This window comes from Erpetoichthys calabaricus, chromosome 1 (assembly GCF_900747795.2).
Source record: "Erpetoichthys calabaricus chromosome 1, fErpCal1.3, whole genome shotgun sequence".
Lineage (NCBI taxonomy): Eukaryota > Metazoa > Chordata > Cladistia > Polypteriformes > Polypteridae > Erpetoichthys > Erpetoichthys calabaricus.
Window position 1 is genome coordinate 270008345 of NC_041394.2, and position 19437 is coordinate 270027781.

The following is a 19437-nucleotide window of genomic DNA, read 5'->3' on the forward strand; positions in this document are numbered from 1 at the left end:
AAGGGTAAATTCACATACTCCAGCAGCAGCATACTGATACAAAAAAACAATATTAAATTAAAGATTGATAATAATGCAGGTAAAAACAGACAATAACTTTGTATAATTTTAACGTTTACTCCCCCGGGTGGAATTGAAGAGTCGCATAGTTTGGGGGAGGAACGATCTCCTCGGTCTGTCAGTGGAGCAGGACAGTGACAGCAGTCTGTCGCTGAAGCTGCTCTTCTGTCTGTTGATGACACTGTTTAGTGGATGCAGTGGATTCTCCATAATTGATAGGAGCCTGCTTAGCGCCCGTTGCTCTGCAACAGATGTCAAACTGTCCAGCTCCATGCCAACAATAGAGCCTGCCTTCCTCACCAGTTTGTCTAGGCGTGAGGCGTCTTTCTTCTTAATGCTGCCTCCCCAGCACACCACCCGCGTAGAAGAGGGCGCTCACCACAACTGTCTGATAGAACATCTGCAGCATCTTATTGCAGCTGTTGAAGGACGCCAGCCTTCTAAGGAAGTATAACCGGCTCTGTCCTTTCTTACACAGAGCATCAGTATTGGCAGTCCAGTCTAATTTATCATCCAGCTGTACTCACAGGTATTTATAAGTCTGCACCATCTGCACACAGTCACCTCTGATGATCACGGGGTCCATGATAGGTCTGGGCCTCCTAAAATCCACCACAAGCTCCTTGGTTTTGCTGGTGTTCAGGTGTAGGTGGTTTGAGTCACACCATTTAACAAAGTCATTGATTAGGTCCCTATACTCCTCCTCCTGCCCACTCCTGATGCAGCCCACGATAGCAGTGTCATCAGCGAACTTTTGCACGTGGCAGGACTCCGAGTTGTATTGGAAGTCTAATGTATATAGGCTGAACAGGACCGGAGAAAGTACAGTCCCCTGTGACGCTCCTGTGTTGCTGACCACAATGTCAACCGTGCAGTTCCCAAGACGCACATATTGAGGTCTGTCTTTAACATGGTCCACGATCCATGCCACCAGGTATAAGTATGGCATGTGCTAATAATAACAATCATCTGGGGTTTAACTTATGTGATTTCACACAAATTCTTTCTTTTTTACAGAACATATGCATTCATCAAATTATAATGATATGTATTAAATGTGCCTTCAATACCATCCAGCCATCCCTGTTAAGGGGTAAGCTCAGAGATATGCAATGGATGCGCCTATGTTGTGCAGGATAATGGACTGTCTGTCCAGCAGACTGCAGTTTGTGAGACTCAAGGACTGTGTTTCTGATATAGATGTAAGCATGACTGAAGTACCACAACAAACAGTACTGTCTCCTTTTCTCTTCACTCTGTACACCTCAGACTATAAATGTAACATCAGGGGTCTCATGTATAATGTTGTGTATAGAATTCACACTAAAACATGGCGTACGGACAAAACTGGAAATGTGTGTACGCGCAAAAAAGTCCAGATGCATAAAACTGTGTGTATGCCAAGTTCCACACACTTCCCCTTTATAAATCTCAATGAACGTAAAATTTAACACATGTGCATATGCCTATAGCCTCATCCCAACTCCTCTCAGAATTTTGCATATTTGAATATGCAAGTCAACATAAATAGCCCTTTCCATTCGGTGCTTTGTTAAAACACAATGGTAAAAGCACATGGAAAAAAGAAGAATTTCAGTAAATCTGAAAATGAGGCAAGGAAAAATGTACTATTTGTTGGCTTAAGCAGAGGTATAAGCAACAAAAGGAAATTGATGGAGTAATACACTGGGGTGTAGACACTCTATCTATCTATCTATCTATCTATCTATCTATCTATCTATCTATCTATCTATCTATCTATCTATCTATCTATCTATCTATCTATCTATCTATCTATCTATCTATCTATCTATCTATCTATCTATCTATCTATCTAAATGTATTTACTATTGTTCTCACCAAAAATCTTCTGAATTTATTAGAAACCTGTAATTATTTGGGGTATTACTGCAAAATTTATGGTTTGCAATCTATTAGAGAATGACTGATTTAATGTAGAATGTGACAAATAGGAAAACAATAAAACAAACTAGGGAAAAGAAGGTTTGAATTTGAGGAAGTAGGCAAACCTTCCCTATGGAAAAGACACAGCTCTGTATGATTCCTGATGCCAACCAAGCTTTTTTAAACAAAAAATTTTCGTTGTCTTTACTTCTGATGGTCTGCCATGTTTTTACTTCCAGTTAAACAGTATGTACTGATCCAGCTGCCTCAGGGTTATGAAACGCAAATTGATTTCCTGAAATACTACAAGCTTTAGAGAGGAGTTTATGAGAAAAAAGGCAGTTTGACATTTCTTTTTAGTTTGCTTGGTGTACAAATTAATCAAGCATGTAGACTTCAGGCATGAAAAGTTATTGATTCCATAGTGAACTCCACCCACTTAAAGAAATATTTAGTGAAAGTGAGTTTAAATACCATATAAACTTAGTCAGGCCCTTACTTAATACACATAAGGACCTAAGTTCTAGAATGTGAAATAAAGCTGTATGATGCAGCAAAGAAAATGTTCTGGATCCACATAAATACACATTATACTGATTTTATTATTCATACCCAACACAATTTGGGAAGATATGTGCTTAGAGAACCTAAAATAATAAAATCTTTCAAGGATATCAAAACTTCAGAAAGTTTAGAATAGACCCAGCAAAATGAGTGCAAAATAACCCAATGTACTTATTCCAAGTATTCAGCGGGTTGGAAAATGGATGGATGGATGGATGTACTGTTTACTGAATATCTTAACCAGGAAATAATGTGTTTTCAGGTTCTTCACATGTTGGTTTTAAATTATTTGAGTATTTATGATAGTAAATACGTTTACATACCATTTAACCATCGTGAATCATGCTGTTCCGTCCTGATTGGATGGTGTTTCCCCAGTGTACGGAAAATGGCAAAGTCTCTGCCCATGAAATCTGCTGCTGTTCCAGAGTACAATTCACCATCTATTATTATAACACAAAAAATATATACATAAATATTCCTAAGCAAAGTTTTTTGTTTTTTATTGATTCATATTTGTAAAAGAAATACAATGAATATCACCAGTATATAACTTTAAAAATAAACAATATATATGGGTTCTCACTGTGGTCATATTGTCTGTGTGGAATTTGATAAGTTCCTTTTAATGTGGCTTTTATCCAGGTATCTTGGCTTCATGCCACTTCCAAAAGAAAATTATGTTAGGCTAAGTAGTAATTGAATTGAGTAGGTGTTGGTGTGTTATGGAGTGTACTCTGCAATGAGCTGGTATCCCATTGAAACGTGTATTGTGGTTTGCGCTAAATGCTGCTGGGATGACTTGTAGCTTCCTGTGACTCTGCAATGAAAAAGAGGTTTCAAACAATGAATGGACAAATTGATATTCTGTAACTACGGATTATCCATAGAAAAAAAAGAAATAATTTGCAATCACTGAGAAGACAAATTTGATAAAAATGTCAGTGGTGTGCAGTCAAGACATACAGAGACCTATTTCAAAGCAATATTAAATGATGTTATTTATTTTAGAACATTTAACCAAGAGCCATGGAAAGTAAACCTGGAGATAGTGGATATCTGTGGGTTTGCTTAAGTTTTATACTAATGCTACTACTACTAATATAATATTTATATAATACCTTTCCCATAATGCAAAACATAAGAATGGTATGAACTAAAATATAAGTCAACCCCCTTAAAGGAGGTATAAGCACCCCAAAAGGATTATTTGTGAAATGTTAAAGGGCAGGCTCTGTATCAATATTGCAACATAGCTATTTAAATTGTAATAATTAAAAATAAACAACTTTCTGAACTATTTTTTTACATGATGTAGGCTAACACTTCAGCTTTGTTAAGCGTACATTGGCTAACAAGGTAATGGCAACAGCTATTCCATCACCTCTCTACTTCAAATACATCAGGGTACACACCAAAATCTGTGCACTTGTCTCTGTGGAAACTTTTAATTTAAGGTAAAGTAATTTCTAATTAAATATTAAAATTTGACCTGGCATGGTAAGGATGACATGACAAGATTACTGCAACCTCCATCCTAACCTGGCATATTCAGAAAATTTTGTCTACCACTGAATTATTTTTGTTTGAAAATGACAATGTGGATATTATGTTGTGCCTCTGTTGTGTTTTAGTCTTAAATGTCTAATATTCTGTACCTTCCATGGCCAATGAAATATAACAATCAGTCTTAGAAAAATCAATGAATGGCTAATTTCTCCAAATAACACTGGAAAATTAACATTGGCTATAAATCCATAAAAATTAGACAGCTAAATATAATTTATAAACATCTTTCTAATACTACAAACCTCTTTTCATGCATAACATAATTTACGTTACAAATTGAAGAATATATACTGTTATTAAGAAAGAAAGAAATTAAATCTTTTGTGGAATGCAATGTATAATTTATTGCATTAAACAGCTGTATTTCAATCATGCAAATCAAAGAGGCTGAAAAAATGACAGTGGAAATGGTCTTCAAATGAAGAGATTTACAGCAATTGATTCTGACTTGCCCAGCAGGAGATATAATAAAAAATTAAACAGTCAACATGTCATGCATAATTTGCCTATTTAAGATTAATCTCTCTGCCAGCTCCTTTTTACATTCCAAAAGATAATGAGTTAATTAAAGCTTTTTACTAAAAAGGGCACAATATATTAAATTGCCTTTCTTATTCAGTATCCTGAAAATAATTGAAAAATATTTTTTCAATAAAATAAGCTATTTACATAGTTAAACCACGACTAAAACTTTCAGTTCATATTGCCCATTGAGCCACAAGAGACAAAAAAAAACCAAAGTGCCTATGAGAATGTACTTTTTTTCAAATCTCAGCGAAAGAGAATGTAAGTCTATATTTGACATTACAAGCTCTGTGTCTTGCTGGGCTCTCATAGTAAGTGGAATGAAGGACACTTAGAAGTCTATTGTGGCCTGAAAACCTAATCTGCAGTAATTCAGAGAGATCTATAGTTTAATTACTTTTCTCACTGAACTAAACAATAAATGTGAGGTGAAGCATGTAGTTTCCACTTTGGTGAACCAGCATGACTTATGTGGCAGTCACAATGCCAGGATATACCGGCAGTATACTAGCAGGTCGTGCATCAGCCTTATATAAGTAAAATTGGATATCATTGTTAGCTCATTTTTCTTCTGTATATATCTCTCAGAAGTAATCTCCTTTTATTGCATTACCATAACTATTATTAATTATTTGATTCAGCAGACAGATACCTTGATCAACACGGGCCTAAAGCATAAAATTAACAGGCAATAGAGAACACAGTTTTCTCTAGAGCACAAGAGGTTCAGTGCTATACACATTCTTAGAAACAAATAATAATAGAGCAACATATTGTTTCAAACTGGGATTTTCTGACTTTTCCTTTATGTCCTCCCATTTCAATAACTTCCTGCCTCTCACAAATGGGTAGGAATGGTCCACTTAACATGATACACACATTTGTTATGGTGTTGGAGAGTCATGATATGTGGACGATGATCAGACATGCAAGTAAGAATTTTACACTACTCTCTACTACCCCTATTACAACTATTGTACTACTACTACTAGTACTACATATTATTAAATTCATAGTTAATTAATGGTAAATAGGATTACAAAAATGTAAATTCTAAAGAAAAGCTCCGTCTTAATTTGCTAAATACACAAGTGTTTCTTTAAGATATGTCTTCAGCTATTACTATAATCATTACACTTCTAAGTAAACAATATTTTTAAACGAGAAAATGTATTTTATAGAAATCTTACTTGTGTTTACTTGGAAAAATATTTCAAATGAATTTTCATTTTATTGCAAACAATATTTCTGATGTCAAGAACACTACCTCTTCACCACTGATTGTAGTGTCTGTCACGGATAGAATTTATAAGAATTTATTTAACCAATAAAAGCATTTGTTTTTCTTTTTTCATTTTATTCCCCCCTTGGAAATGCTCTTCTCCTATTTAACTATTCATTTCCTTGTGAAAGGATTGACTTTTCCAGCTTGGCTATTCTCTGTCTGCCTTTTGGTATTTCTGGTTTCCCTTTTCACTGTTGCTCTCACATGGTTCTCAAAGTTGACCCTGTCTGTGCGAATACCCTGTCTGAGTGTCAGAGCTGACCCTGTCTGGGTGTGAGCATGAGAGTGCCCTGCAGCAAGGATACACTCTAGCTAGCATGTGCACTGATGTCAGACATAAGCCTGATTAATTTACTTTGATAAGTAACTAAAATTGAATAAAGTGTTTTGTTTAAAATTGTGATTTGGGGAATTGTTTAATTGTATAAAACAGGAAAGTACTCCAGACTATGAAAATATGTTACCTCCAACTGTTAATACAGTGTACCAAATACCAAATCTTTGTTTTGAAATATATTTACATTTGAAATATTTTTTCATTTTAATATGGAATGACCAAAGTTTGGTTTTGGTTTAAGGGCTGAAATTAAATAAACTGTAAGTATATTATTTGACTTTGACATGCAGCAAAATATAATTGTAAAAACTATTGGTTTTGGTGAAAATGAAGTCTTGGTTTTTGCCCATGACTCAAATGTGGTTGATGTTTTTGATATGGGAATTTAAAAATAATTTGACTGTGAAAATCTACCCACGTATTTAATTCTTGCTTTGTAACACTCTTGCAGAGTGGAGCATGCAGGGTGAATGTGGTAGAAAATTCAGTTGGCCCCAGGCTGTGTTATCTGTTTTTACTTTAACTGACCTACTGTATGTACTCACATAACCAGGCAGAACAAGCAAAACCTGCAGGTGCAGAACAGTATAATAGATAAACAGCAGCTACTAACTACACATAACAAGATGCACATCTTAAAAAAATTTTCAAAATAAAAGAATTTCTACAAAAACATATAGTAAGTCTCTTATATTTCATGGGTTAACATAAGATTAGTAGAGCTGAGTCAACCTTTGAATAATAATTATCTGTTATTATATTTCTTTAAATGCTGCTGGTTTTGAGTTCTATTTCTATTTCTATGATAAGTCTTGCTTTAGGAATTTAAGTGTGTTTGGTTTCATATACCAACCATACTGCCTACAGTACTTTTTGTTTTTTTCAAATAAACTTTATTTAGTTTAAAAGAATTTCTCAGTTTGAGTACAGAAAAGAAAACAATTACATTTGTGTTTCTACCATGCCATACCATTCCATCCCATAAACCAGCTTAATTCTGAAAGGGTTCAACATCAGATATCAGATGCATATCTGATCAATAAACAATTCCTTTCTCAGGTAGACACTAGTAGTGGTCCTCAAAGATGTCACAAATGACCTCATCTTACCTATTTACATTAACAAGTCTCTAATTGTTTTCATTGAGTAATTGCCTCAGATTATACTACTGTTTATGGTCATACTTTACATACTTAACAAGCAACTGCCTAGACAGAAATGCTACACTGCAAACAAAGAGCCAGATACATCGGATGTAGCTGATTTATTTTATAGCTATTCTTAAATAAAACTATATACCTATTTGTTTAAGAGAAGGAGTTGCTCAGCAAACATGTGTTTACAATATTGTCTCAGTGAAAGCTTCTTAATGAGGCAATACTGACAAAAACAAAAAAGGAAACAAAACAAATCCAAAACAATGTATTAAATGATCAAATGACTTTCTGTACTTCAGTTTAAAACACTGATAATATATAACCCCCCAAAAAAGTGTTATCTCCTATTCATGCCATACGTACCAATTAAAAGTGAGGCAGTCTGCAGCTTTGGGTCATATGGACTCTTTCCACGGCCATTTTCAAAATGTGATGTTTCCAGTTTGAATATATTGTCCTAAATGAAGATGTATAATAAAGTAGTAAAGTTTTTCTTTATATCTGTATCAAGGCAGCTATGAAAAAGGAAATAACATTTGTAATATCTCGTCTAGGTCAAAATTATACCTAAGAAAAGACGAAATCTAAATAAAAGAATAAAATTAAAAGTCTTTTTTCCAGTCTTAAACAACACAACTCTTAAAATGATTCACATCTTGGATTTTTTTCCACATTTCATTAAATTATAATATGGAATCTAAATGTATTTAATTGGGCTTTTTGACATTGATTAATAAGATAACCTAACATTCTTACACCCGCTTAATCCAGTTCTTAGTTGTGGGCAGCCATTGTCTATCCTGGCAACATTACAAACATGGTAGGATCCAGGCTTATATGGGCTATCAATCCGTCTCAGGGCCCACACTCTACAAACAGAAAGTGAAAACAAACTTCCACTTGTTCTTATAAATTAATTATGAATAAAACAAATAAAAAAATGAAGTCAACTTTGAATCTAGTATCTTGTCACATTTGCAGAAATTTTCATTCACTAGTTGAAAAATTGCTTCACCTAATAAGATTTGGACTCTTTAATTCCTTTCCCCTCTCCCAGCAGCATAAGTTGCAAGGCAGGAATAGCCACAAATGGGATGCCAGACCATCTCAGGGTACACTCACATGCACTACCTATGTACACTGGTCAATTTACAGATGACAATAACCTAACTTGCTTGATGTTTGGGTGTGGGAGGAAACCAGAGTACCTGGAGAAACCAGGAAAAGGGTTAATGTATAAATTCTACAAAACAGTGGGTACGTGGAGAAACATACTCAAGTGCTTCAAGTTGAGCAACAGTATCCATAACCGCTATGACACCATAATGACCTGCCTTGTTGCCTCAAGAAAATACAATAGTAATGATTTAGCATATGTATTACTTGGGTTTGGGGCCATGACAAAAATAACCAAAGAAATGTGTGATTAAGGGAAAAGTTAAATGTGATGGATGGGAATCAAACCAGAAATTTTGGTTGAAAGACAAGAGTGCTAACCCTCACACCACCATCACAGCTTACATGGCACTGTTTCTCTGTTATTAGACCAGAGTTTGTAATTCCATACCATTCTCTTTTTTTAAACGCTACCTTTGTTTCCTGTTTTTTCCCCGAAAATATTTTTAAAATTTGCATATAAATTTTAAGTAAATTAAAAAAATACAGTTTTTAGACAATTCATTATGAGACTTGAGCCAGCTTTGGCGATGCTGCATTCTGTGCTGGGGGCTCAATAGACAGGCCAGCAAATGTCATTCAGGAAGCACTCTGCTTGCCATGTTCAGAAGCAGTATCTGCGTCATCTTGGCCAAGAGTTCTCCTAATAGCTCAAGTTGATAAGAGTCTGCTTCCATGAGTCAAATGTCATTAGTTTGTGCAGTTAGCACAGTGAAAATCATTGAACGAAAATGGCTCATAGCATTAGTCCACAGCAATAAACCTACTGCATCTGGCAACCTTGGCACTGTAAATGGTGTTGTGCTGTACTGTTGGGGCTGATGTCACCAGGAACTGCTTCACTTGCAGTGTTTAGAAGCAGTATCTGCATGGCCTTGTCCAACAGTTCAGCATCTGAGAGCCAGACCACTGACAGTTATAGTGCAAATCTTTGAACTTAGATAGCATGTGGCATGAATCCCCGGCAAAACACTTGGCATAGTTGGTAGCCTTTGCATTGGGGATGGGTGAATTGTGTAGGTGGTGCTCAGCAGTATGATGGGGACTGAATAGACAACTTAGCTGATATCACCAGGAAACACTCCACTTGCAGTGTTTGGAAGCAGTATCTACACAACTGAGGCCCAAAGTTCTTCTGTTAGGTTAGGCAGATATGAGACTGTTTCTGAGGGACAGACATCACAGGTTAACAGCTGACCACTGGCAGTTACCACATGGCAAATCTGTGAATTGAGATAAATTGTGGTGTGAATCCATGGCAATACAGAGTGATGATTGCTTCTTTTGACCCCAAGCTGCTCCTTCTGTATTACCAGTGCTTGACATATGTCAAAAGAAACAATGACAGTCAGTTTGTCGTACTGACAGATTAAAACTCCAAATTAAATTATAGGTTAAATGTAATTGATGGAAATCAAACAGAATGTCTTTATTGAAAGGCAAGTATGCTAATCATTATGCCACACATACTATCTTGTGATATACTGACAGGGAAACAGCTGTATTTCTTTCCACTTGCTCAGACCTTGAGTGTACTTGCCCCCGGAGGAGAGCAAGGTCATAAATCTATAGGTCAAAAACTTGGTTTGTGGTGAGAAGTATCAGTGAGATAAGTATCAAGTTTGTTGCTTGAATAACAAAATTGTGCATAAAGAACAAAAACAGAAATTGTGCTTTAGAGACATTGTATCTCCAATTCTTTTCTCTTGTTTGCAGTCATATTTTTGTGTCCTTTCTGTTTGCTACATTATTTCTGAATATTAATGCTAAAAACACCATATTTGTCTTCTTTCTTGTACATGTCTTGATAACACAGGCAGCTTCATATTTACTATGTTATCAAAAAAGTAAAAACAGTGTAATTTAACTGTTATTTTTTACAAAAATATATTAATATGCTGAAATCCTACACAATACTGTCATATTATATCATTATGTTTATGACATACAACTTACTGCAGTTTTAATAAGAAAGTTGTAACAAGAAAATAAATAATCACAGCCCTGCAAACAAACCGCAATTTGACAAAAATGTGATATTTTGTTAGTACTGAGTTTTAATACAGTAAATCTACCCTAACTCAATCCCACTAAAATGTGTGCAACTTTAATACCTGTAGGGTGTATTTCTTATGTTTAAACTTTTATGACATATGACCACAGTGTTTTATTTGTTTCGAGTATGAAATAATTGCAAAAAATATCCCATAATATGTTTGTGTGACTGTGTAAGAAAGCATCATTTAATAAGCAACATAAAAAGTTTAAAAGTATTGTGTAATCCTAATTAAACCTTAACAACAACTTATCCATGCAATCCAACCCACGTAAGCAAGCAAACAAAAAGGCACCATGCCACATAAGCGCTAGTACTGGTTACCTTCTGAATTCTTGCAAGTGATTCATTTCGGAATTTTCAGAGATACGCACTGGGAATGAGCACTTCTTCAGTCAGCCGATCAATTACATGTGTGTATAGCCAGCAGAGAAGGACAATACAATCTGCACCATGCAAGGACAAGACAAGTTACTGACAGGTGCAAACCTTTTATTTAAAACTTGCTTTAGTGTTTCATTAGTCGGGTGCTGCCCTGAAATATACACCTGAGAAATCTGTGAAATGTACAATTAAAACTTTTATACTAATCAACATGGCTCAGCGCAAAGATATATCAGTTGAAGAAATGGATTGAGACACACCTAAGACAAGCAATCTAATAAATATGAAATGCTTGACGAAGTGTTGCCAGATTCTGCATTACTGTAATTGAACATTTTTTTCCTCTAGTGCCATTTATCATTTTGTCATTACTAGTGTCTGTGATTTTTGTGGCATTTTGATATACAAATATTTTATAAATATGCTGATAATTTCAGCATTGCTCCCTATGTTTTCCATATCCTCAATCCAGACTCAACATGCTACTGATAATGGCTTTTATGCTACTTGTCTAAGCAATAATTTTCGTTATGCACACATTGCATGTGAGTCCATAGTCAGTGATACCAAAATGCTGTATGTTTCAGAAATTTTATGTGGAAAAATAATATATTTTTTTTATTACGAGGTAGGCATCTTTCCTTATACTGATTTGGTAAATACGCATGTAACACAGTTCATGTTATTCATGTGTTTCTAAACTTACTTGTGGAAACATTTCAATCCAGAATATTTCTCAAAGGTTCACAGAGATTCTGTATATGTGAACTTGTTAATACATTTTGAGTTGTTACATGCAGTATTATGTATTCAAGTAATTGTGACTGTGGAATGGTCAGTACTAATGCCTCATGGATCTAGCATCTCTAGTTCAAATCTATCACAAGCATGTCCTTCCCATGTTTGCAAGGATTTTTCTCTGGTTTACTCCCACAAAGACGTATATAATTTTTGTGCATCAGAGCTTTGAAAGCATATATGTGAGTGGCTGTCCAATGGAATGGCTTCATATCTAGGGATGGCTTCTTTCTGGTGCCCTGTCCTGCCAGTATAGGCACTGGTTCCCCACAATGCATTAAGCTGCTTTATAAAAGCATCTATTATATAATTTATGTGCACTTTTCATGTTGTACAAGAGTCTATTTATGCAATGAATTTCAACAAATATGCATGCTATGAAATAATTGTATCAATTTAAAGATACTGAATAGCTGTTTTTATTTTTACTTTTTAAATTAGCTATAAATTAATCATTTTAATGAATTGCTACATTAAATAATTGTAAAACAGATATATTAGTATTGTTTTAAAATAGATCTTATTACTAATATTACAGTGAAAAATACCATCAATATTTCAAGACGTCATTTCTTACTAAAACATTGCTAGGCAGCTTTGTAATTGTATCATGATTTCTGCTCAAGACTCCCAGAAAGAGCAATTTTACTCAGGCTGATTAATGAAAGTAATATTTATACCAGCTCCATCACTTAGTGGACAACTTATCCCATTAACAGTATTGAACCTTTTGTCCCTAGTGAGCAAAAACAATTCTCTAGGAACACCAACAATTAAAATTCTTTTACTCTGTCTTGTCAAGTGTAATATATCACCTAGATCTGGGTCTTTCTTGAAAGGAATGACCTTTGAAAAAGATAAAAGGTGGGCTGTCTTTTTAAAGAAATCTTATTACATGGCGTGCATATGTGAGTAATGAAATACATGACATCTGACCTGCCCCTGATATTTGCCTGCAGACTATTAATAATTATTAATCACCTTCAAAGCATGTTTAAGTTATGTAAGCATATGGGGCTTTTGGATGATGTGAGAATGCCTTTATTGTTCTAACCACTCTGTTTTCCTTCAGGTACAATATTTGAAAGTACTATAATTATTTAAAAACATAACCTAAATGTAAATAACAAAGTAGAAACAATTTGTAGAAATTACTTTAGCATGCAAGGAAACGCTCCATAATTGAAGACCTTTATTTTATAATATTTTACTGTCTGCTACTCAAGTGTTCACTTATACAAAGCTGCAAAAAATGTCAATAATTTTTAGCAATCTGCAATTTTACTCTGGGAATGTCTTGTAGAAATTCATTATTAGTAAGACAACTTATACTGTATTTCAATTACTATCAAAATGGGACCTTCCCATGCAAAATGTATCCTTCCAATGTTGACCAGTATACTTAGGATTAAATAAATAAACAAATTTTTCTTCATTCCAATGATATTTAATTTACTGAAATAATATTTATCTCAGACCCCCATGACCCTGTGTTCGGATTCAGCAGGTTGGAAAATGGATGGATGGATGGATATTTATCTACCATATTCTATTTTTGTTTGTATAGTTTATTTCAGCCAAGGTACAGTACCTGCAAACACTGCACAAAGTTGAATTGTGAACTGATTAGGACTTTCAGGGTCAATCAGCATTGTAAATAACAAAAGCAACCTCAACAACTAAGACCATTAATCTTACCTTATCCATGAAAAAGCTCCCAATGAATGTTTGGGGCTTAAATCAGTTTTACTATTTTACAGCTGAAATACAAGCATTCATTTCATCTTAGCCCACTGTTTTTTACAGGAAATTGCTATGTCTAAGTTGATTTTGCATAAGCACCATCAATGATTATCAAATTATTTATCTTAACATTCTGTTTATTTCTATTTATTCTCATCCAACAATTCATTTATTAATACAACTTTTCCAGAAAGTGCAAAAGTTGGATTAAATTACTTAAAATGTATTTTCTAAATGTATATTTCAGGTTTCCACCAATTTTTTCACTTATATATATTTTTGAAGGGTCTTGTACACTGTATATGATGCTCATGGTCAGGAATATTAAGTAAATTTGAGACTGGATGTTCATTTTAGATATTTGATACCATTGGGTAGACTTATGACAGTTGTAGACTTAATCTGATAAAACCAGATAAAGCCTGTTGTAAACAGGAAACAAAAGATTATACTTCATAATTGGTTTTAAGGTAAGCAACCACTGCAGCATTTTCACTATGCTGATTAATCGCAGCACTTGCTCCAAACATATATACAAGAATTCACAATGTTTCCAAATTTACTAATACCTTTGTTGCATTATAGATATTCTTTTGATTGGCTGTTTTTCTAAATTACTTGAATTTAACAGTTCCAGGCATTGATAAATATATGTTACCAATCAACCTCACGCAGTCTGTATTTTTACTTTGTGCAAGTTACTACCAGTGTTCAGCAGGCTGTGATGATAACATAGCAGATTAACTGTATTTGAAAATTTAAGGAATGCCATGTGAGAATACTGTAAGAATTGAAATAGGTTTGAGCTCGAATTTTAGTATATACAGTATATATATATATATACAGTATATATATATATACCAAGCAAAAAACAACTGTTCACCAGTCTGAGTCTGAATGACAAACAGATGGAAGATAAAGCTTATTATTGAAAACTATACAATTGATTAGGAACCCTGCATATAAAATATTTGTACATTTCAACAAACTTAAATTTAACCCTTGTACTAAAAAAGTGTGTACTACTTAAAGATAAACAATAACATTTAGTTATTGTGTGTATTACACTAATGACATACAATTAAAACTGCAAGCAAACATTGACAATGTTATAGGCTGAGATTTTATAAACCAAGTGCAGTCAATGAATTCCAATGTTATACAAAAAAAAACAAAAAAACCCAATGAAACATAATGCTGAGTAAAGTCTCATTTGAACAAGAAAGTATTAAAAAATAGAAAGAAGAGAAGAAGAGTAGTAATTCATTTTACCAAGCTACTTTGATGAACAGATAGTTAAACTGTTACAGCATTTTGTCTAGTCGGTTCTTAAATACTGTTGGGGTTATATGCTTCAAATGCATGAGAACTTTTTTCAAGACTCCCATGGTTTTTTTAGTAAAAAATGACTGCTGTGTTTTTATTCTCTCCTTAATCCATTCAGAAAAATTAATAGATAATCTGAAATAAATCATTTGACAATTTTGAAAACCAAATGTGTTTGTCTTATAGCCTACCTTACTCAGAAAGACAATATTTAGCCTGTCAGGGTAGGGCATGCCCTTTCTTTTACAGTCATGCCTGGTTACTCAATTCGAGGACTCTGTTCCTTAATTTTTACAGCTCACCTTACAAATACAACATTTAAAATGAAAGATGAAGACAGTCTTTTCTCTATTACATTTCAAAAACTGACCGTGCTGCTTGAATGTAATCTGTAGTTGACTTTTTTTATAGCCTTGATTGATTAAATTTCTCTTCAACATTTTATGCTACAGTGACATGAATAGTATAGTACATGTTAAAATAATAATAATTTACAATATTATTACATAAAACAAATTTACTCTTTTTAATATACAGTTTTAAATTTTTTCCTTTTTTTGTGAAACAGCGAACAGATGGATAAATATTTTAAATACAGTATATAAATTTATGGTTAATTTTCCAAATTTTCACAAAAAAATAGCTCATCCATTAAAATCAGCAGTCTGGATTTATTTATAGTTTATTTATGATTTCTGTCTGATGAAACCATCGAGTGCTTAGCCTTGACCTGTTTGAGTACTCTACTTTAATTAAACCTTGATAACCTGAAATAAATATAACATTCTAGGTTATAAACAGAATAAAGCCATATATTGCAAGAATTGAATTACCTCCGGATGTTTTCCCACATCAATATAGGCACATATTGGATGAAAGGCCCCAGTTCCACAAGCGTACAGATGAGTTTGGTTAACACTTTGAAGTACTTTGATAAAGTTTGAACATTCTTTCTGAAATTAAAGAAAAAATAATCAGGTTCAAACAGAATATCTGTATTTGGATTGATTTGTTATTGCTTTTGTGTTTCGTAATTTCACAAACTTTAAATTATAGCTTGGTTTTCTTGTGAATCAAACGTGTTTTAGGTTTATACATTGCTTCTTCTGGATATAGCATTTACAGAATCTACTGTTTCTACAGAAAAACAAAAAAAATTGCATTTTTGATTTGGGTGGCACAATAATGTTGTGTTCAGCATTGCCACGTTTCAGATTCACTGCTCTGGGTTTGAATCTCACACCTGGTCATTGTCCATGTAGATTTAGTGAAATGTCACTGTGTCTGTGGGGTCTTCCTCTCAGTACTTGGGCTTTTGAACAAACCCTGAATTAAACAGTTTGTGTTTTACCGTGCATCATAAAGGAATGTGTTTTCAGTGTGAAGTTTTAAGTTTGCCTGGCAAAAATGCTTAGTTAATTTAGAGGTGACAGCAAGTTACCCAAATTGGGAAGCTGTAATTGAGGTGAAAGGGGGTTTATACCAATTACTGAATTAAGGGTCTGAATACTTAAAAAAATGTAATCCTTAATAACTTTGCAAACCTTTAAAAATGTGTTTTCACAATGTCATCATGGGTAATTAAGCATCAAGAAATGCTACTGTGGATACATTATATCAACAGCAATACACCTATGTAATGCTTCACTGTGACCGTGACTGCCAAGTTGGAAGTTTTATTTTCTTTATTTTTATTTTTTTCTTTCCTTTCAGTCATTTTGGTGTGTTAAAACAATAGTGTGGGGGTATCTATCTATCTATCTATCTATCTATCTATCTATCTATCTATCTATCTATCTATCTATCTATCTATCTATCTATCTATCTATCTATCTATCTAAGTGTGGATTGATGGGCAAAAATGGAAAATGTATTCTTTTAAAATCTTTTTTAAATCTACAACACAATAAACTGCAGAAGATGAAGGAGTCTGAACATTTTCTGAATCCACTCTTTGTATAAATTTCTTGGTTTTATTATTTGTACGACTGTTTATACTTTCTGTTCTTGGCATTTGTGCAGAGTGCTGTATGAGGATAATTTGAATTCCACATCTGATTACATGACTAAAGGTTTGGTGCAACAAAACGAGTGTGTGAATTTTTCTCTCCTTGATTAAAAAATCAGTACTCTGTGCTTCTGACAAGAAAGAGCAGCAGGATGGAGGCTCTCTGATTGTATTCCTGGAGAACTGAGTCTTTCAATAGTTGCATGATATACAGTATGTTAAGTACATTCACTGCTGAATCTGGAAGTTTTTTCTCTACTCATTGCTGGTTTTTCAATTTATGCTTGTAGTCTCCCTTCATATTTATGCCTTTTTATATTATTTGGTTAATAATAAAACAAACATAAGGATAAGCAGATTGTTTATATTAGCTGATTTATTATAGTACATAATTTAACAACTGATTTACAAAATGGAATGTAATAGAAATACAAACCATTGTAACTGACTTGGCAAGGTTATTGATAAATTGCAGTTATTTTGGAATATTTTTTTGGATTCTGAACACCTGCATTAGCTCCCTGTGGACATTTTTTCTTAAAGACTGGAGAAATTGAGGAGTTCCTTTAGCCTATAGTAACACATGGTGTTGTGTTATGATCTTTTGAAATTCCAGGTGGGAATTTATACAGAGTTGTGAAATTGATTATACTAGATTTTTATAACTGGTTGAGAGTAATGTAAAGTGGAACCAGTTGAGGCATTGTATAATTTTAAATATAAATAAAGAGCATTCTCCTAAGTGTCTTACCAATTTTTTGTTTTTCATATGTAACAATGCTTTCATATGTAATAATATTCTGCCTATCTCCATGCCATCTACTCCTCAATAAATGTACTGTATCCCAGGGACTTTTGTATCTCACCTTTGTGAGCCAAGCATTATTTAGAATATATACATATACAGTATATATATATATATATATATATATATATATATATATATATATATATATATATATATACATATATATGTATATGAATGAAGAAATGTACTGTCTTGCTGCCTCACTGATAAATCCATAGCTTACCAAGAAACATGAGTGTATGTCAATATAAGCATGAAACTGACATAATATTGATTTAAATGAGTTATTGTTTTGTAGCAGTGGTGCCTCGCAGTAACGAGACTAGGGTTTGCTTCCTGGGTCATACTTGCACGAAGTTTGCATGTTCTCCCTGTGTCTGTGTGGGTTTCCTCTGGGTGTTCTGGCTGCCTGCGGTGGGTTGGCACCCTGCCCGGGATTGGTTCCTGCCTTGTGCCCTGTGTTGGCTGGGATTGGCTCCAGCAGACCCCCGTGACCCTGTGTTCGGATTCAGTGGGTTGGAAAATGGATGGATGGATGGATGTTCTGGCTGCCTCCCACCGTTCAAAGACATGCAGGTAGGGTGAATTGGAGATGCTAAATTGGCACTGGTGTATGTGCGTTTACCCTGTGATGTACTGGCACCCTGTCCAGGGTTTGTTCCTGCCTTGTGCCCTGTGATATGTGGGATAGGCTGCAGCCCCCATGTGATCCTAAATTGTTTAAAAAATGACAAATAAAATTGTTCTTTAGCAAAATATTTTAATGCGTGTCATTGGATTACTCAAAGATACAGATCATTCTCCCAAGTGTGCATTTATTGCTCTCTTATAAGTATCACACAGCACTGAAATTTTGCACTACCCTGAATTTAGTTTAATATATGAAACCTATCTAATTCATTATAGTAAATATGTAAAATAGGTAGACAATTGTGTTAATGTATAAATTTAATTCTAGGTTAATTGCAATTATTCTGTACATTTTGAAAGGCTAATAATTGCTTATAAAGAAAACATTGCTAATATATATATATATACAGTATATGAATACTATTATGATTAAAAAGTAACACTGTAGTTAATTGTCTATCTTTCAATTGGCTATGGGGCTTCTTAACCCTAAAGATCTTTCATCATTGCTGGCCATTGTGGCAACAGAAAGGAATAAATAAAGGCCTAATTGGAAATTCTCCTCAATCGGCTTTCAACAAAAAGACTGCAGATGGATAAAAAAATACACAGACAGGCTCACTGACCCATGTTAATTCCACGAGGCAGCAACTTTTCAAATCTAGTGCTTACATCATGAGCTATGTAATCTGCATAATCACAGACTACATTAGATCATGATGTTCCGGTTGGATCATTGTTAAATATATCCAGGAAGGAAAAAGAACCCCCTTTCTTGTACCTCTGACAAAATGAACTCATTAAAAGCATTTCAATAGACTTGTTCAAGCTTTATGTTTGATGAACTACTATCCCTTTTGTCAGTTCAAATAGTGAACTGATTCCTGATCATACCATCAAGCTAACAAAGGTGACAAAGCAAATGCAAAGGCAGCAAGCACTTTCAGAAGATTTTCAATTGTAATGCATTGCACACACATAAATGTCTTTTACATTTTTCTTTCCATTTAAGCAAAAGTATCCCAAATATTTGAATGTTCTGTGTAGAAAAGTAAAAAATTAACTTTTTCATAAAATATATTTTGCAAAGGACTGAAACTATGACA

At 34.0% G+C, this 19437-nt stretch overlaps 1 protein-coding gene across 3 annotated transcripts in view; it reads right to left on the bottom strand.

Moving 5' to 3' along the window:
- The window catches only part of sema3ab (sema domain, immunoglobulin domain (Ig), short basic domain, secreted, (semaphorin) 3Ab), a 453520-nt gene that overhangs the window by 172846 nt on the left and 261237 nt on the right, over nt 1–19437 (bottom strand). For all 3 annotated transcript variants that reach the window (XR_007933636.1, XM_051919816.1, XM_028814974.2), the window contains 3 exons: nt 15719–15838; nt 7766–7859; nt 2853–2972 (listed from right to left, as the gene is read on the bottom strand). Coding sequence is in view for 2 of the 3 variants with exons in the window: in XM_051919816.1 (XP_051775776.1) it covers nt 2853–2972; nt 7766–7859; nt 15719–15838 (334 nt within the window). In the remaining variant the exon portion in view is untranslated. The remainder of the gene's footprint in view (nt 1–2852; nt 2973–7765; nt 7860–15718; nt 15839–19437) is intronic.